The following is a 17,592-nucleotide window of genomic DNA, read 5'->3' as shown; positions in this document are numbered from 1 at the left end:
CCAACACCACCATTGGGCATCCACACGTGCACACACAAGTATGCATATCCACATGCATTTACACACACACATGCAAAACATGTACATATAGGCACACAAACCATACACACATTTGATAATGGGAGGGACGGTGACTGAATAATTGCCATTGTCTTCGTACCCGAAAGATTATCAGTATGTTCAGCTATAGGTGAATAAACCGATTAAAAAGTTTATCAATCTGTCAATTCACACAAGTAATAAATATCAGGACTATGGTTAGAATATTTGATTCTGTCTGCCTCCAAGGTCTGTTGCTTCCACTCCACTGGATTGCCTTCATAGATACAGCATATAGGCTATGAATTCCCAACTGGGTGTGGGCCAAAACCTGTGGCCTGCTTCCTTACTACCACCACCCTACTCTCACTGTAACTGTTACCAAAGCACTTGCATACAAATATGAGTTTTGCTCAAACCCAACCCCTTCCCTCTTTTTCAGATATTTCAATATCCCCCACCACTTCTACCTCCCAACCACATGCACTCTGCTTTCTTGTCCCACTGAGTTCAGTTAGTGTTGCCAGTATGTACATGGATGTAGGGCCCCCATCCACTAGCATTTGGACAGCCTATCAGGGGCTGCATCCCTGAAGAAAACTGACCCTCCCCAAGAAGCCATCAGCCTCCAATATCTCCTTAACTGTGGGTAGGACTTCCTGAACTCTTGTCCCATTTATGCTGGAATTTTGGCTGGCTTTATTCTGTGCATGTCTAATAGAATTAGTTTAAAACCTGCTTCTCATAACTATTCCAATACTATCTCTAGGACTATCCTGCTTGTTCATAAGAATATTGAATCACTGAGATGCTGTTTATTTTGTGGAAGTACCTTATAGCCTAAAGTTCTCATCTGTATGTTTTAAGGATTATCCTATCTCTCACTATCCTGTTCCACTCACAACCCATGTGAGAATGGTTACTTACTGTATAGACTAACATTAAGACCCTTTCCTCAACAAAAAAGACCCTTTTCTCCCTCCCCTTTTCTTTCCTCATCCCCTCCCTCTCATTCCCCTCCTCTCCCTTCCCTCCTCATCCTCTCCCTCTCATTACCCTCCTCTTCCCTTCCCTCCTCATCCCCTCCCTCTCATTCCCCTCCTCTCCCTTTCCCTTTCCAGTAAGAATAAGTTATGACATCCTAGTTCTCTTGAGTGGCTCTTTGATCCATCCTAGGTAATACTCACAGGGAGGCAAAGCCCCTGCTTGTCTAATAGCGTCATCTGTCTTTGCTGTCTCAGAGCTTTGCCTTACAGAATTTATTGTCAGCTCTTTCAAACTGCATAACCATGATGCAAGCTGTGGCGTCACTGCCAGTGACATCTACAACAGGAGAGTAGGTACCTGGGGCTTCGGTGCATTGTTCACAAACAATGATGGATTGGTAATTTTCAAAGAAAATGAACAAGGACTCAAAATAACACTTGCAAAGCACAATATATTGCTTCATGAGCAATAAATACCAAGCAGAAGATAAAACCTTGAGCCTTAGGCTTAATGCAATTCGAAAACATGATTTATTCTGCTGCTTCCTTTCTATTAGCCAAAGAATTGAAAGCACAATGTTATTCAGTGCTGGGATACACAATCCTATCCTTACACCATAATCTATCAAAGGAAATATTTCTGTGTGCCTATTGTGTACAGGATTCTATGTGATGTGCCAAAAAATGGAGGTTTCCTCTGTGTTCTATGCAAACATTTTCTAAAGTTTCTCTCGCTTCCTTTCATCATAGTGGGATTCCTAATGCTATTTCCAGTACCACTCTCTAAACAGCAGTCTATCAGCCATCCATAATGCCTGTTCCCACCGCCACCACAGTAATGATTTCTTTGATGTATCACATAGAAACGGACAAACATTTTAATAGATTCCTGGGTGTCCAACCAGACTAGATTTAGTATTTACTGTATAGTAGCATGAGAGAGTAGGGCAAGAACTGTGGACATGGGATTGACTGTGCAAGTGATAGATGATTCAGGGTTGCAAAGAAACCAGGAGTATGGACCACTCTTCATTAAGAAACCACAAAATTGTGAACTATGGGGATGGCTCAGTGGGTAGATGTGCTAACCACACTAGCAAGCAGAGTGACCCAAGTTCAGTAATGACCCTGGTTCAATCCCTGGAGCTTTCCTGGAACAAAGGTGCTAGATGAGGTGGCATACATCTGTGAGGCTGGCATGTCTACCACAAATAATAAATACATATTTTTTAAGGAACATACAAAATAGCTGCCATAGAGAAAAGTCTCTCAAAGTCGATACAATAGACATTTGGAGCCAGATAATTCTTAACTTTAGCAGACTGTCCTAAAGGACAAAAGATGATTCTCAGCTTCTCTGCCTCTATCCACTCACTAGACAGATCTCAGTAGCAACTTCCTGACCCCAAATAGTACAAACAAAAATGTCTCCAGATATTGTCAAGCTTCCATTGAAAACCACTAGAGTAGAAGATATGAGTTATACCGAATTGTCCAACCTCAAATTGTGTATAATTTCTTTGACTATCCTGGCTTAGTATAGCTTAGTAGGTAAGAGCAGAACTAGTAGAGTCAGGCTGTGTAAGCTTGTATTCCAGTTCCATTGAAAGCTCACTGTCTAGCCTCTCTTCTTATTAATTCATCAATACGATGGGATAATGAAAAGTTCTTTCATAGAGTTGCTTTGAGTTTTAAATTAATATACTTTTTGTGGTGGCGCACGCCTTTAATCCCAGCACTCAGGAGGCAGAGGCAGGCGGATCTCTGTGAGTTCGAGACCAGCCTGGTCTACAAGAGCTAGTTCCAGCACAAACTCCAAAGCTACAGAGAAACCCTGTCTCGAAAAACCAAAAAAAAAAAAAAAAAAAAAAAAAAAAAGGTCAGAACAATGCCTGACATATAGTAAGCATGATCAAAGTGTTAGGTGTAGTGATATTTTGTTTGTGTTTTAACAAATAAACTTTGTCTGAAGATCAGAGTGCAGCGCTAAGCCCCTGGAGGCCAGGGAGTGGCCTTTCATCCCAGGACTCAGGAGACAGAGGCAGATGGATCTCTGTTACATGAAATTTAATCAGTCTAAGAGAGAAACAGAGCTCACACAAAGGTGATCGCAGCACTTGGGATCACAGGCCTTTAATCCCAACACTAGGGAGATGGAGACAGGAGTGATACTGAGAAGGCTGGGCGGAGAAAGGAATGTAAGGTGGGAGGAGATAGGAGAGCAGTGCAATCTGAGGAGTCAGTCTGAGGACAGTCAGCCCTTTTGGTCTGAGGATTCAGTAGAGGTAAAAGGTCTCTCCAGTGGCTAGCTGCACTGCTTCAACGATCTGTTAGCTTTTACCCCCTAATATCTGACTCCAAGTTTTTATTAAGAGCGATTAGAATTTGTGTTACACTTAGGCCTATTATGGTTTCTGTTATATTATTTGTCATTTTTATAAGTACTGGTATGGTTCGATTGTCTGGGGTCTCCTCTATTTTGTACTATATTCCTTCTGCAGACTAGAGAGCTAAGTCCACAGGCCAGAATCACACAGTATAAAAAGATTTTGGATAGCTTTAGATCTGTTAAGTGGACAATGCAGGTAATACTCACATTGAACACTGCAGAGTTCTCTTATTTAAAAGTAGATTTATTGGTAGAAGTAACAAAAGTAAATGAGATTTATGTCCACTGACCAACTCTCACAAGTCATATACTCTGACCTCCATGAATACATGGCATGTGCTTTTCCACACACAAACACAAGATAAATAAATACTATTATTTAAAAAAAAAGAATTGGAGAAGAGTAAATAGCCAAGAAAGGAGAGTTTTTATTTGAATAAAAGAATATAGCTGAGCTGGGCAGTGGTGGCACACACCTTTAATCCCAGCACTCAGGAAGCAGAGGCAGGTGGATTTCTGTGACTTCTTGGCCAGTCTGGTCTATAAGAGCTAGTTCCAAGACAGCCAGAACTATTTTGTAGAGAAACCCTATCTCAAAAAAAAAAAAAGAATATACATAAAGAGATGGTACCAACATATTCTACTTATTTCAAAAGAAAAAAAGAGAAACATTTATAGCCATAAACTTCTGTATGATAGGATGTGTAATCTTCATTTTCAAATAACTTTTACAGAATTGGGTAATCAGTGGTTCATAAACAGGCACTGACTTGTTAGTTCTAGAGAGACATCAAGTTAGAGTGGGCAATCACTTCAAAAGCTTTCATTCCTTTGATACTTACACGCTCTTATTCCAAAGTGCTATATCTTCAATCCAGTCACCCCGAAGGCACTTATGAACAACTACTCTATAACTTCTGATCTTGAGGAGTTGTCACACAGCAAAGTAGAACTAGGGAAGATATTTTGAAGAGCATTTTTGCATCACTGGCATTTGCCTTCTCTCTAGCCTTTCTGAGTATTCTTGGCTGGTACTAGTAATTTATAGGAGTCAGAGGAAACAGAGCGACATCCCCCTCTGTGATGTGAATATTCCATTCTTTTCTTTTTGGAGACAATTTGTGTGTGTGTGTGTGTGTGTGTTGTGTGTGTGTGTGTGTGCACATATGTATGCAAGTATATTTGCCTGGGCACATGCATAGAAGTCAGGAGAGAGCCACGTTTTTCCTCTTCTATCATTCTCTGCCAGTTGTTTTGAGGCAGGGTGTCTCCATGGACTTGGGAATTGTGTTATCTTAGGCTGGAATTCAGCAAACACCAGTAACCCCTTCCTTTCCACCCACTTTAGAACTGAAGATATAGGCATATATGGGGTACTCAGATGTTATGTGTGTGCTGGAATCTGAACTTTTCTTCTCAAAATTGCATGCTAAGCACTCTTAGACAGTGAGCCACCTCTAGCCCTTTCTGTTCTTCTTGGGTGCTAATAGTAAATTATAGGAGTCAGAGGAAATGGCAGCATCCTCCTCTGTGATGTGAGACTAGTTTGATAAGATACCTAAAGAAATTTCCAGATATCCATATTAGGCTTGAAAGAGAATTAGACTAAAGCTCAACTTTTCCACCGCTTAGTGATAATTCTACAGATATATTTAGCATAGCATGCTTTGTTAATGTGAACCATTAATCTGGACAGCTGGGAAGCAAAAGATCACTAAAATTTGTCTTTGAATGAAAACTTTTACAATCTTGCTTACATAAATGATTGTGCTGATATAGGCACGTGGTTATAGGTAATAAGATCAGACTAAATTATTAGTTGCATAGATCTATCTCTGGTTGTAACTCTAAGCAAATTCCTACATATATTTAGTTGCTATTGAGAATTGGCTTAGCAATAATGCCATCTCTATGTTTAAAAGTTTATCATTCTGAACATGGATGTAGACAATCAATGAATGTCATTTTATGACTTGATGCTTTATACCACACAAGGCATTAAGAACTGGAGGCTTAGAAAGATGTCTTCACTGGCCATGCTGCCACACACCTGTAACCCAGCACTTACAAGACAGAAGCAGACAAATCTCTATCGGCTCCAAACAAGCCAGGGCAATGTAATGAGACTCTGTCTCAAAAACATTATTAAAAAGATCCCTAATCTCTTAAACCCCATCTCTGACCTAAAGGAATGACTAGCTAGAAGATAGAAGTGTAGCCAAGAGCTATAATTCAAGACAGTTGGTAGTAAATATTCAGTTGTTCTTGATTCCTATGCTTCTCTAACCTGATGATATTCCAGTTCATTATCTGGAAGAAAATCATAGCCTTCCTTAAGGACACATTGAAATGATCATTTCCAGCAAAAGCTTCTCTGGCAACTCATCTCCGTCCTTCCCAGCTCCAGATACGTGTACCTAAACCCATTCCTGTAGCATTAACTATTCTCCTGGAGTCCATAGCACTCTACTCATTGTAATGCTTAGTACAATAATTGATATTTGGTTCTTTGTGTATCTCTGCCTCCCACTGTACTGCAAGCTTGTCCAGTAATCAGGTTTTGTTCATCTCTGTATCCTAGTTGCTAGCTTAGAACCTGCTGTATAGCAAGACGCACCAAAAACTGGATTTGAGGAGGAGGATTCTAAGAATAAGCAAACATATAAAAATCACATACAAGATAAAATGTAATGAGAACACATAGGAAGGAATAATTCATTCCAGTGAAGCGACTTCACGGGAAAGGTTACAGTATTTAAGATAACCCATGGAAAATGAGTAGGATTTGACAAGGTGGGGCTTAGGTGGTCTGAGAAGTGAGGGAGATGAGAAGAACATTTAAAACACACTTGGGAATTTAGGAATGACAGTCATTGTGGCAAAATAATGCTACTAGTTCCACAGGGTCCTTATCTGTCCTTATAAACAAGCCTTCCCGGGAACTGTGCTCTCGAACATCTTAACAGGCGCTTTGATTAGTAGACATTTTGAAAAGAAGACTACTGTATTGTCCTTTAAAACTGACAGTTTAGATCATTATCCTTCTCTCCCTGGCACCCAGATTTGTTCACTTTAGAGAGGTTGGTATGTTGTAAGTTCCATTATTAGATTTCACGTCCCATGTTGAGAAGTATTCCCGAGTTGTTAGTTTTTCTTTTTCACAGGAAGACATAGCCATGCTGGGGATAAATAAAAGAGACAAAAGAAAAGCATTTTTGACACTGGAACCTAGCTCCTGTGGAACTGCCTGTATTCCCTGGGAGCCATTCTGCAATCTCAAATCAGAGATCCCCTAAACACTTGCTGCCTGGAAATTGGAAATCCAGCTGGACCTAATTATTGCTTCTGTAAACTCTGGACCCAAAGGATGTTCGATGATATATGTTTGTTTTCTTACTAATATTTCCAGAAAAGCTATGTTTAGCCTTAAGTTGTCTTCATAAGAGAGCACTGAACATGGGTTTGAGGACTAGATAGAGTTCCTGCAGTCAGGGCAGTCAGCAGCTCAGGCTGTAATGTGGGATACTTATGGTCCTCTTCTCTCTCCCCCTTCCCCCCTCTCTGTATGTGTGTGGGTGTTGTTGGAGGGAAGGCAAATTCAACACAGAAGAATGACAAAAACTGGAATCTCAAAACTAATGTCTTTGGACGTTTACTTGTTCTCACCAGGACTGAAATAGCACAAGTATAAATAACGCAGCCAAGGACCATCCCTGATGTTGCCAGCTTAGACGGACATGATGGACATTAATAAGCTACACTTAGAACAGAGTTGCCTTCAGGGGTCTGAGTGACAGATGTTCATATTGAGCTGTAGTAGAAAGGCGGTGTGGTTTTCTTTTACCTGGAGGCTATCAGCTATCAGGGGAAAAAATTCCCAAATTAAAACCCTTTTGTGCTCAGATAACCTATTGACTATATCTTACCCAACTCAGTTATCACATGCCCTTGTATATATAACCCCACCAGTGTCTTTTCTGGGGTGTCCTTTCCTTTTCTTTACTAGTTAATAGCTAGCTATCATTCAAAATTTACTCCATACAATTCTGTACTACTCTTTTAACATCCATTCTCTATAATTTCTACCTACTCAGACAACAGAACCTCTTTATTCCTTAATCTTCAGTAGTCTAGTCTATACCACTCAAGTATTTCCTTGGCTCTTAATTATTTCATTAGGGATAAGTAGACCATAGTGACTAAAATGTATGTATTTTGTACAACCTTGGGTAAAAGAGATAATCTTTAGAAACCTCTCATTTGTTACATGCAGATATAAATCCTCCCCGCCTCATAGCTTCGTCCCAAAAGTTAAATGACAATGATGCATGCCACCTACTTTAGTTGACATATGGTAAGCACGCAATAATGAGTAGTAGTGGAAGGCTGAGGTGGTGCTAGTACTAACAGTAATTATCATTATCATCATCATCTGTTTCCAACTAGACTTGCAGTCTTTGTGGATAGGAGCCATGTGGACTGTCTGTATTTTCATTGGTTCTCCCCTATCCCCCAGAATATTCTATTAGCTGATGATATATATGCTCAGCTCTTTCGATTGTACTACTGCAAGGACCTAAAATCTCATCAGGAATGTAATTTTCATATTTTATTGCCAACTACAGAAGCCCTTGGATGATTTTATTTTCTTGGTTTGTATTTCTGAGGAGTTTGAATAGAATCTGCTGAAGTAATAATATGCTAGTAGACAAAGGATAAGAAAATTCTTAATTATTCCAATCTCCTTTGATGTGTACATTTGTGATTGGGAGAGACAGGGGAAAGGGTAGAAAGGAAATACACTAAAATGCCATCTGGTAAATTGCTTTCAAATTTCATGACTTCCTGCCACTTCAAGCTGTATTATTTCAATCCTTGTAAGAAAAGTAGCATTGCATTGAGGCCTTATCCACCACTTGTCCATTCACCATTTTTGTAAAGTGTTTGCCACAGTTTTTTCTAATAGCTAAACTAGATACCGGAACCTCAACACAACAAATTATTTGCCCTGTCATTTCATTTCAGCTGATAATACTAGAACTCTGAATGTAGATTCTACTGCAATGACGCTGCCTGTGTCTGATCCAACTGCATGGGCCACAGCAATGAATAATCTTGGAATGGCGCCACTGGGAATTGCTGGACAACCAATTTTACCTGGTATGTTATTTTTAATTACATCACAAGTACTTCTTTTTATTGACCATGTGGTAATAAATATAATGGCTCGACACATCTTATTTTGAAGTTGACATTTTCTAGATTCTGCCTTGAGCAGTTTTGTACTATGAGTTTTATAGGCTAGACGGCCAGTATGATGGCACTTTGTGTATATCTAGGGGTATATCTGATGCAGGATAGGGTTATTGAACATCTAATGAAATAAAAGGCAACAGAATTTTGGCAAGTATTAACAATGCTTGTCTAATTTTATAGACTTCTTACAGAAAATAAACATAGGCATAGAACAAGAACTTACTGAAACATATCTTAAATCCTAGATTCCTAAAGGGAAGAAGAGAAAGTGGTAGGTACATTGGCTCCAAAATAATTTTGACAATAAATAACACTTTTTATACATATGTATACAAAAACACATACATGTGAGCACACATGTGTACAACAGTGGCCATGATGGACTAACTATATCTCCACTAAGTGTGAAGACAAGGTGTCATTCCCCAGAAGGCCCCTGAGCATGGCTCGCCTGGGGAACTACATTTCCCAGGAGCCCCTAGCGTTCCATGCAAAGGCTGTGCAGGCGCAGAACATGGCGCTTGACACACGCACGTGGGGGACCCTTTAAAAGGCTGAAACGCCATCTGTTCGCTCTCTTTTTCCCCTTCTCTCCTGCACGCCGCAATAAACCTCCTGCGCCGAGTTTTGTTGTGTCTTGCGTCCTCCTTTCCCTCCTTTCGCGGCAAAGAAGACTAAGAAGACGAAGAACAGAACAAGACGACAGAAGAGAAGAAGACTAAGAAGACGAAGAACAGAACAAGACGACAGAAGAGAAGAACACAAGGACCAGTAAAATAGCTCAGAAGGTGAAAATGACTTTGTCCCAAAGTGTGATAGCTTGACATTGATTCCCAGAACCCACATGGAGAAGGAGAGAATCAACGCTTGCAAGTTGTCCTTGTCACTTCCACATGCATGCCACATGCACACAAATCAGTAAACAAATGCTTTTTAAATGTTTATTATAAAAAAATAAAATCAGAAGAAAAACATCACAATATATAAAGGGTTTCATGTAGACACAAAAGTGACTTCCTGGCTAGTAAGAGCTAAATAATGCCATTTCAGGGAGCCTGGGGTGGCTTTTGAAACAGTATAAACATTAATCTCCTTAGATTTATTTAATTGTGGCCCTACATAAATGCACAACAAGACCTAATCAAGCTAGATGCTTGCTGCTCAAATGTGTTTTTGTATAGTCCTAGGATAGTTTTGATTCCTAAAATATGAGGTCCCATCACAGACCTACTGAAGCAGAAATTGCAGTTTTACACAATGCCCAGACAATTCATAGTCATGAGCATAACCATGATGATACCCTTTGCCGGGCCATGTAATTAGTTCCTCCTTCAATTTCACAATTCCAGCCTGAATTTTCAATCTTTATGGATTAAAATGGAATTGATGACAATATTAAAAATAAATTAAAAGGTACTATTATGCGAACCACTGGAAAACAAATACAAAAGAGGTCAGTCAGGGAAAATCAAGATGTCTGAATAAGAAATTGATACCAAACCAGAAACTTCATTAATATTTGATAACTTTAATAGTTCCAGGAGATTGTATTTATGCTACAAGGAAAGAAAAATATTCAACAATCTTACCCCATTGTGAACCCTGAAAACCACAGTAACCAATGACCTGGCAAGATGTGCGCACTGTTGCAATAGTTATGTTATAGGGGTAACCAATGGATTCAAAGCCTACTCTACAAGACTGAACTCATGACTTGTACTGTTGTCTGGCTAAGTCATAGTCCCTAAATTAGAACATAATACTGTATTAGTCTGTTTAATGGGCATAGTATTAAACTACCCTGTGTTCTTACCTTCATATTCAAAAGTTAGTGTATACTCATCAGAGAAGATTTTTGTTTTTCTTTTTGTTTTTGTTTCTCGGTTTTTTGAGACAGGGATTCTCTATGTGTTGCTCTGGCTGTCCGGAACTAACTCTGTAGACTCACAGAGATCATCCTGCCTCTGCATCCTGAGTTCTGGGATTAAAACCATGTGCCACCATTGCCTGGCAAACCTTTTTTAAAATTAGGTAGCCATTAATAAAGAGTCCCACAACCGTTCAGTGTACAGAGGGTGAGGGATCATGTAGTGCTCATCTCTAAATGGGACATATATATCATAACTGCCCAAGGCTCAGGGATCATTGAAGGGGCAGGAAGATTCAAAGGTAGTGGATAGCCACATGCTTACTAGAAATGACAGAAGAATAGCACACATGAATACACTGAAGCGCTGACTGCATATCCGAGACTTGTACAAGCTCAGGTAAGGCAAAATTCCAACATGGATTGGATTGAGCCATGTATACTGGATTGGACTGAGAGATTTGTACTGGATTGGACTGATATGTGTACTGGATTGGACTGAGAGGTGTGTACTATACTGGACTGAGATATGTACTGGAATGGACTGAAATGTGTTCTAGATTGGACTGACAGATGTGTACTGGATTGGACTGAGATGTGTCCTGGATTTGACCCAAGAGATGGGTACTAGATTGGACCAAGAGATGTGTACTGGTTTACACTGACTGATGTGTACTCAATTGGACCTAGATGTGTACTAGATTGGACTGAGAGATGTGTACTCAATTGGATTGAGATGTGTACTAGATTGGATTGAGATGTGTACTGGATTGGACTGAGAGATAATGTAGTGGATTGGACAGAGATATGTTCTAGATTGGCCTGAGTAATGTATACTGGATTGGACTGGGAGATGTGTAGTGGATTGGAGAGATGTGTACTAGATTGGACTGAGATGTGTACTGGATTGGACTGAGAGATGTGTACTTGATTTGACTGAGTTGTGTACTGGATTGGACTGAGAGATGTGTAATGGATTGGAATGAGATGTATACTGGTAGGACTGAGATGTGTACTGGATTCGTCTGAAATATGTACTAGATTGGACAGAAATATGTACTAGATTGGACTGATGTGTGTACTGGATTGGACTGAGACATGTGTACTGTATTAGTCTGAGAGATGTGTACTTGATTGGACTGGGAGGTGTGTACTGGATTGAACTAAGAGATGTATACTGGATTGGAACAAGATATGTACTGGAATGGATTGAGATGTGTTCTGGATTGGACTGATATGTGTCCTGGATTTGACCCGAGAGTTGTGTCCTGGATTGGACCTAGAGACGTGTACTGGTTTATACTGATGATGTGTACTCATTGTACCGAGATGTGTACAGGATTGGACTGACTTGTGTAATAGATTGTACTGAGATTTGTAATGATTTAAACCGATAGATGTGTACTAGAATGGACTGAGTGATGTGTACTGGTTTAGACTGAGATGTGTACTGGAATGGACTGAGAGATGTGTACTGGATTGGACTGGGATGTGTACTGGAATAATCTGAGATGTATACTGGATTGGACTTAGAGATATTTACTGGATTTGAGTGAGTGATGTCAGATGGATTAAACTGAGATATGTACTGCATTGTACTGAGATGTGTACTGGATTGGACTGAGAGATATGTACTTGATTTAACTGAAATATGCATTGTAATAGACTGAGATGTGTTCTGATTTGGACTGACAGATGAGTACTGGATTGGACTTAGCGATGTGTACTGGATTGGACTAAGAGATGTGTTCGGCATTGACCGAGATGTATACTGGATTTGACTCGAGAGATGTGTACCTAATTGGACCGAGAGATGTGTACTGGATTGTATATAGAGATGTATACTGGCTTGGACTGAGAGATTTGTACTGGATTGGACTGAGAGATGTGTATCTGATTGGACTGAGATTTGTGCTGGATTAGACCGAGATGTGTACTGGATTGGACTGAGAGATATGTACTGGATTGAACTGAGAGATATGTAGTGGAGTTGGACTGAGAGATGTGTTCGGGATTTGACCGAGATGTATACTGGATTTGTCCCAAGAGATGTGTACTAGATAGGACATAGAGATGTGTACTCAATTGGACTGAGATGTGTACTGGTTTGGACTGAGAGATGTGTACTAGATTCGACTGAGATTTGTGATGGATTGGACCAAGATGTGTACTGGATTGGACTGGGAGAAGTGTACTCGATTGGACTGAGTGATGTGTACTTGTTTGGACTGAGACGTGTACTTGATTGGACTGAGAGATGTGTACTGGATTGGACCGAGATTTGTGCTGGATATGACTGAGATATGTACTGGATTGGACTGAGAGATGTGTACTGGATTGGACTGAGAGTTGTGTACTAGATTAGACTGAGAGATGTATACTGGATTAGACTGAGAGATGTGTACTGGATTCGTCTGAAATATGTACTTGATTGGATGGAAATGTGTACTAGATTAAACTGATATGTTTACTGGATTGAACTGAGACCTGCGTATTGTATTAGTTGGGAGATTTGTACTTGACTGGACTGGGAGGTGTGTACTGGATTGGATCAAGGTATGTACTGGAATGGACTGAGGTGTGTACTGGATTGGACTGAGAGTTGTGTACTAGATTGGACTGGGAGGTGTGTACTGGATTGAATTAAGAAATGTGTACTGGATTGGAACAAGATATGTACTGGAATGGACTGAGATGTGTTCTGGATTGTACTGACAGATGTGTACTGGATTGCATTGAGAGATGTGTACTGGATTTGACTGAGATGTGTACTAGATTGGACTGAGATGTGTTCTGATTTGAACTGACAGATGTATCCTGGATTGGACTGAGAGATGTGTTCGGGATTTTCCCGAAATGTATACTGAATTTAACCTGAGGGATGTGTACTGGATTGGACCAAGATAAGTGTACTGGATTATACTGACTGATGTGTACCAATTGGGCCGAGATATGTACTGGATTGGACTGAGGTCTGTAATGGATTGGACTGAGATTTATAATGGATTGGACTGAGAGATGTGTACTGGATTGGACTTAATGATGTTTATTTGATTGGACTGAGATTTGTTCTATATTTGACTAATAGTTTTGTACTGCATTGTTATGAAAGATTTGTACTTGGTTTGACTTATGTGTACTCGATTGGACTGAGATGTGTACTGGATTGGATTTAGAGATGTGTACTGTATTAGACTGAGTGATGTAAAATGGATTGGACTGAGATGTTTACTGGATTGGAATGAGATGTGTACTGGATTGGCCTGAGAGATGTGTAGTAGATTGGACTGAGAGATATTTACTGGATTGGACCAAGAAATATCTACTGGATTGGACATAGAGATGTGTACTGGATTGGACTGAGAGATGTGTACTGGTTTGGACTGAGATATCACTGGATTTGACTGAGATGTGTAGTTAGTTGGACTGAGTAGTGTTTACTGGATTCGACTGTGAGATGTGCACTGCATTGGACTGAGATGTGTACTGTATTGGACTGAGCTGTGTACTGGATTAGACTGAAAGAAATGTAGTGGATTGGAATGAGATGTATATTGGATTGGATTGAGAGATGTTTACTGGATTGAACCAAGATTTGTACTGGATTGGACTGAGGGATTTGTACTAGATTGGACTGAGAGATGTGTACTAAATTGGACTGAGATGTGTAATGAATTGGTCTGAGAGATGTGTACTGGAATGGCCTGAGATGCATACTTATTGGACTGATGTTGAATGGGGGCTGCCGGTCACATTCCTGTTCTGTTGAATGGGGACTGCAGGTCGCACTCCTGCCACCCAGCTCCCAGCCGCCTGGCTAGCTTATGCCCCAAAATAATGACACACAAATTGTATTCATATAAACACTGCTTGGCCCATTTCTATTAATGTGTGTAGCACCACGAGGTGCACTTACCAGGAAGATTCTAGCCTATGTCCATTCTGGGTCGGAGCTTGCTTGATCGCATCTGCCTCAGAGAGCAGCGGCATGGCGTCTCTCTGAGGCGTCTTACCTTACTTCCTCTTCCTCCCAGAATTCTGTTCTGTTTACTCCACCCACCTATGTTCTAACCTATCAGGGCCAAGCAGTTTCTTTATTAATTAACCAATGACTTTCCTCCATCAGACTGAGAGTTGTGTACTGGATTGGACTGAGAGATATTACTGCATTATACTGAATGATGTGTACTGGACTGGTCTGAGATGTGCTCTTGATTGTACTGAGATATGGACTGGATTGGACTGAGAAATGTGTACTGGATTGGACTGAGATGTACTGGATTGGACTGAGAAGGGTACTGGACTCATCTGAGATGTGTTCTGGATTGGACTGAGATATGTACTGGATTGGAATGAGAGATGTGTCCTAGATTGGTCTGCCATGTGTAGTGGATTGGACTGTGTTATGTACTGGATTGTATTGACAAATGTCTAAGTGATTAGCAGAGCACACCACTGGATACATCTTTGATGGTTTTTTTTTTTTTTTTTTTTTTTTTTTGGTTTTTCGAGACAGGGTTTCTCTGTGGTTTTTGGAGCCTGTCCTGGAACTAGCTCTTGTAGACCAGGCTGGTCTTGAACTCACAGAGATCCGCCTGCCTCTGCCTCCCAAGTGCTGGGATTAAAGGCGTGCGCCACCATCGCCCGGCCATCTTTGATGGTTTTTACAGAGATGATTGACATGCAGGAGAGCTACTGAGGAGAAAATACCCATAATTAACATGGGCAGCACCATCCAATAAGCTGGAGGCCATTTGAAATAAAAGTAAACAAATCAGAATTCAGCCAGCAGTTGCAAATTCACTTTTCTGAGTGAGCCTATCTCATACTGTTGTCCAAGCACATTGTAATCCTACCACTTTAGCATCTTAATATGGGTTTTTACTACTTACTCTCTAGGAATCTTCTGGCCTCTTCAGTCTTCAGCCAGGACCACATCGTTGATCCTCCCTCTTTTTCGGCAGCTCAGTTTCTTTCATAGAATAGTTACTAGTTAACATATGTAATTTTTGCCCAAGCCTCTAGAAAGTGGACCAGTGAGAAGGGAAAGTGATAGAAAATGTGGTAAAAATCACTGTCTTTAATTACATGTATGGAAATGTTATAATGAAAACCACTATATTTTTGCAACTATTTATACACTAAATAAAATGACTCTATGGAACTGTTCTCTAAAGTACCCTTATTAATGGTTTAGTAATTCAGCTACCTTTTTTCCACGTAGGCATTTTCCTGCTGAGCCAGTATTCTATGGTTTAGCCTGTCTCATCTGGCCTTTCTATGGTAATAGAATACACTTCGTCATAGATAAAAATCAGATGATATATAAGCTTTCTTGACATCCTCCTGAGAGTTCAAATCTCTACTGTCATGGATGTTGATGGATACATACTTGTCATTGAAGACAATGACTAACATAATTATATTCTTCAAGTGGGGAGCAGAAATAGGCCATCTCAAGTTTGGAGTGGATCTGCCTTTCATCTTCGATGCTGTTTTGTGCAGCTGCTTTTCAATAAAATTAATTTACAGGGATGACAGGTCAGGATCACTTCCTAACACCTGTTTTCTGCAACAGTGTTTGTTTTGCCAAAGCATTCCAAAAAGACTCTTTATTTGTCCCAAGAAAGAGACAACCAGAAATGTCATAGCTTCTGGGGGGGAAAAAAAAAACAGTGTTCTAGTTCAGTCATGCCAGATAGAACCAAGGATGAACCAATTGAAAATTAATCAGTGATTATTATTTGCCCCTGCTTAGTATTTCCATCTTAATTCAAATACTTTTAGCAGCTTCATGATGATCTGTGAAGTATGAAAATAGGAGAAGAATTTCATTACGACATCTTCTCTGGGAGAATATGGAAAAGAATGGAAAATGTGGGTCATGGATCTTACTCCTAGAGCAAGTTCAGGCCCCACCATGGGTATTGTCGTCCAAAAAAAAAAAAAAAAAAAAAAAAAAAAGCAGTTATACTGTTATCCTTGAAATTGCCAGGTAAACTATAAGAGAAACAAAAAGAAGAATGGGATTGCCTGTCCCATGGCTAGTCCCATTTCTGACAAATCCTGAAAAAGACTGGACTTAGCTTTGTATTAATATTTACATCTCCAACAGGTACAGGATGCTTTCAGTGACAAATGGGGTGAGATCCTGGGAAAGATTCCTTTACCAAGAGCCAATGATACATATGACAGTGTTCCAAATAGAATTAATATTTCTCCAAAACGAACTCAGAATCCTTCTGGTAATGGTAATCCTAAGACAACTCATGAAGTATATTTACACCTGGAGATGTTTAGTTATTCTCCAAGAGGCCATATGTGTTCCCACGGTTACACAGTAGCTGGCAGGGACATCAAGGAAAAGCAAGTTGTCATCATTTGGATTAGACATGATTGAGGTTCTATAGAACATAATGGAAAATATTTAAAATGTGTAGTTATTTGCCTGTATAAATAAAGAGGTACCCAACTTTAACAAAATCTGTAAGCTGTATGATCCATGTACTGTCATAGTTTTCCTCAGAAACAACCACATCATGATTGACTTGGGAGCCAATGAGAATATCAAGATTCAGTAGGGCATAGGGGACAAAACGTAGATGGCACTGTAGAAGTTGAGTATTGAGACAACCACCAAAGTTGAAGCCTAGACAAACGTCCCAAGGACTGCTCCACAAGAACAGATAGTCATTTCACATCACAATATGTGTGGATAAATACTATGGAACCATTTTCAGACAGAAGTGTTCTAAACTATTTATAATCTTTAGAAAAATATCCAAAGATCATGAGCTTCAGAAACTTCAAAATAAAGATCATGGTCTTACATGCCTTTAATCCCAGGACTCAGGAGGCAGAGGCAGGTCAATCTCTGTAAATTTGAGACCAGCCTGGTCTACAGAGCGAGTTCCAGGACAATGAGGGCAACACAGAGAAACCCTGCCTTGAAAAACCAAAGAGATAGAAGATCACGGTCTTAACTCACTGAAATACATAAATGCACAATCATAAGAAAAGACATCTTTTTTTAGAAACTCCCTACTGGAAACTAT

At 39.9% G+C, this 17,592-nt stretch overlaps 1 protein-coding gene across 6 annotated transcripts in view; it reads left to right on the top strand.

Annotated features, from left to right (window-relative positions):
• Enox2 (ecto-NOX disulfide-thiol exchanger 2) overlaps window positions 1–17,592 on the top strand; it is a 274,106-nt gene that overhangs the window by 192,615 nt on the left and 63,899 nt on the right. For 5 of the 6 annotated variants that reach the window (XM_057760381.1, XM_057760380.1, XM_057760382.1 and 2 more), the window contains one exon: window positions 8,440–8,574. The exons of the other annotated variant lie outside the window; for it this stretch is intronic. In XM_057760381.1, the coding sequence (XP_057616364.1) occupies window positions 8,478–8,574 (97 nt within the window). In that variant the 5' untranslated portion in view covers window positions 8,440–8,477. The remainder of the gene's footprint in view (window positions 1–8,439; window positions 8,575–17,592) is intronic. 6 annotated transcript variants of the gene reach the window in all.

Source organism: Chionomys nivalis, chromosome X (assembly GCF_950005125.1).
Source record: "Chionomys nivalis chromosome X, mChiNiv1.1, whole genome shotgun sequence".
Classification (NCBI taxonomy): Eukaryota; Metazoa; Chordata; class Mammalia; order Rodentia; family Cricetidae; genus Chionomys; species Chionomys nivalis.
This window is presented reverse-complemented; position numbering and strand designations above follow the sequence as displayed.